The following is a 2,015-nucleotide window of genomic DNA, read 5'->3' as shown; positions in this document are numbered from 1 at the left end:
CGGACAACGGGTATTCTGGAGACCAGTGGGGTCTCGTTCACTACTTTTCAGTTTTCTAGGGCTGCCTTTAGATGGTGGGAGGCTTACGAGAGGCGTAGGCCGGTCGGCACAGCACCCCTTACCTGGCAGCAGTTCTCCGGTCTATTCCTGGAGAAGTTCGTGCCTCAGTCCCGCAGAGAAGAGCTGCACAGATAGTTCGAGCAGCTTCGTCAAGGTGATATGTCCGTGAGACAGAGTGAGATGAGATTTTCAGAGTTGGCCCGTCATGCTATCTGGTTGGTTCCCACAGACAGAGAAAGGATCAGAAGGTTCATAGATGGCCTCACTTTTCAGCTACGATTACTCATGACTAGAGAGAGAGTGTCTGGTGCTACTTTCGACGAGGTGGTCAACATTGCTCGTCAGATTGAGATGGTTCGCAGCCAGGAGCAGGTTGAGAGGGAGGTTAAGAGGTCTCATGGTTCAAGTGATTTCAGTGGTGTTCCTTCAGGGGGTCAGTTTTACTGCGGTAGGGGTCGTTTTTACAAACACGCTCAGACGGGTCGTCCAGCTCATCGTGGTGCATCAGCTAGCCACGGTTCTTACAGTGCTCACTCAGGCCAGTCTTCATTTAGTGCACTACCACCGCAGAGTTCTAATCATGCCTCATCCGCTCAGGCTTCTACAAGTAATTCCTCGGGTTATCAGGAGCAGCAGTTCCGTCAGAGGAGGGGTTGTTTCGAGTGCGGAGAATTTGGTCATTTCAAGAGAGATTATCCTAGGCTATTGAGTGGGGCTCCACAGCAGAGTCCTCAACTGACGGTACCAGCACCAGCAGTTCCACCACCCGCCCAGCCAGCTCGGGGTGGGGGTCAGGCAGCTAGGGGTCGCCTAAGAGGGGGAGGCTAGTGAAGTGGCGGTCAGGCCCGATTCTATGCTTTTCCTGCCAGGCCAGATGCTACTGCTTCAGATGCAGTGATCACATGTATTGTTTCAGTGTGCCACAGGGAGGCTTCTATATTATTTGACCATGGTTCCACTTATTCATATGTATCATCGTATTTTGCTCATTATCTGGATATGCCCTGTGAGTCCTTAGTTTTACCTGTTTGTGTATCTACACCGGTGAGCGATATTATTACTGTGGACAGTGTGTATCGATCGTGTGTGATAACTATTGGAGGACTAGAGACTAGAGTTGATCTCTTATTACTCAGTATGGCTGATTTCGATGTAATCTTGGGTATGGATTGGTTGTCTTCATGTCATGCTATTCTGGATTGTCATGCAAAAACCGTGACGTTGGTGATGCGAGGGTTGTCAAAGGTTGAATGGAGAGGTTCTCTAGATTTTGTTCCTAGCAGGGTAATTTCCTATTTGAAGGTCCAACATATGGTTGGAAAGGGGTGTTTGTCATATTTGGCCTTTGTGAGAGATATTGATGCAGATACTTCTATTATTGATTCAGTACCGGTCGTGCCAGACTTTCCGGATGTATTTCCTGCAGACCTGCCGGGTATGCCACCTGATAGGGGATATTTATTTCGGTATTGACTTGGTGCAGAGTACTGAGCCCATTTCTATTCCTCCGTATCGTATGGCACCAGCCGAGTTAAAAGAATTGAAAGAACAACTTTAGGAACTCCTTGAAAAGGGGTTTATTAGGCCTAGTGTGTCACCTTGGGGTGCACCGGTTTGTTTGTGAAAAAGAAAAATGGTACTATGCGGATGTGCATCGATTATAGGCAGTTGAACAAAGTTACAATCAAGAATAAATATCCCTTGCCACATATTGATGACTTATTTGACCGGCTTCAGGGAGCGAGAGTGTTTTGCAAAATTGATTTGAGATCTGGGTATCACCAGTTGAAAATTCGGGATTCAGATATTCTAAAGACGCCATTCAGAACTCGTTATGGCCACTATGAATTTCTTGTGATGTCGTTTGGGCTAACCAACGCCCCAGCAACATTTATGCACTTGATGAATAGTGTATTTCATCCATATCTTGATTCATTTGTCGTAGTATTTATTGA

At 46.8% G+C, this 2,015-nt stretch overlaps 1 protein-coding gene across 1 annotated transcript; it reads left to right on the top strand.

Annotated features, from left to right (window-relative positions):
* The first annotated feature begins 219 nt into the window (after positions 1-219).
* Positions 220-1,533, top strand: LOC138910491 (uncharacterized). Its single transcript, XM_070201733.1, has 2 exons — positions 220-850; positions 1,079-1,533. Exons 1-2 carry the CDS (start codon positions 220-222, stop codon positions 1,531-1,533), a joined length of 1,086 nt encoding a protein of 361 aa, XP_070057834.1.
* The last annotated feature ends 482 nt before the right edge of the window (positions 1,534-2,015 follow it).

Source organism: Nicotiana tomentosiformis, chromosome 4 (genome assembly GCF_000390325.3).
Source record: "Nicotiana tomentosiformis chromosome 4, ASM39032v3, whole genome shotgun sequence".
In the NCBI taxonomy this organism is placed as follows: domain Eukaryota; kingdom Viridiplantae; phylum Streptophyta; class Magnoliopsida; order Solanales; family Solanaceae; genus Nicotiana; species Nicotiana tomentosiformis.
The sequence above is the reverse complement of the archived record's forward strand: the minus strand, read 5'-3'. Positions and strand labels throughout refer to the sequence as shown.

Coding starts and splice junctions, on each gene's coding strand:
- LOC138910491 (XM_070201733.1), top strand. CDS start 220: ATGTCCGTGAGACAGAGTGAGATGAGATTTTCAGAGTTGGCCCGTCAT. Junction 851..1,078: donor CCAGCCAGCTCGGGGTGGGG/GTCAGGCAGCTA, acceptor GTGAGTCCTTAG/TTTTACCTGTTTGTGTATCT.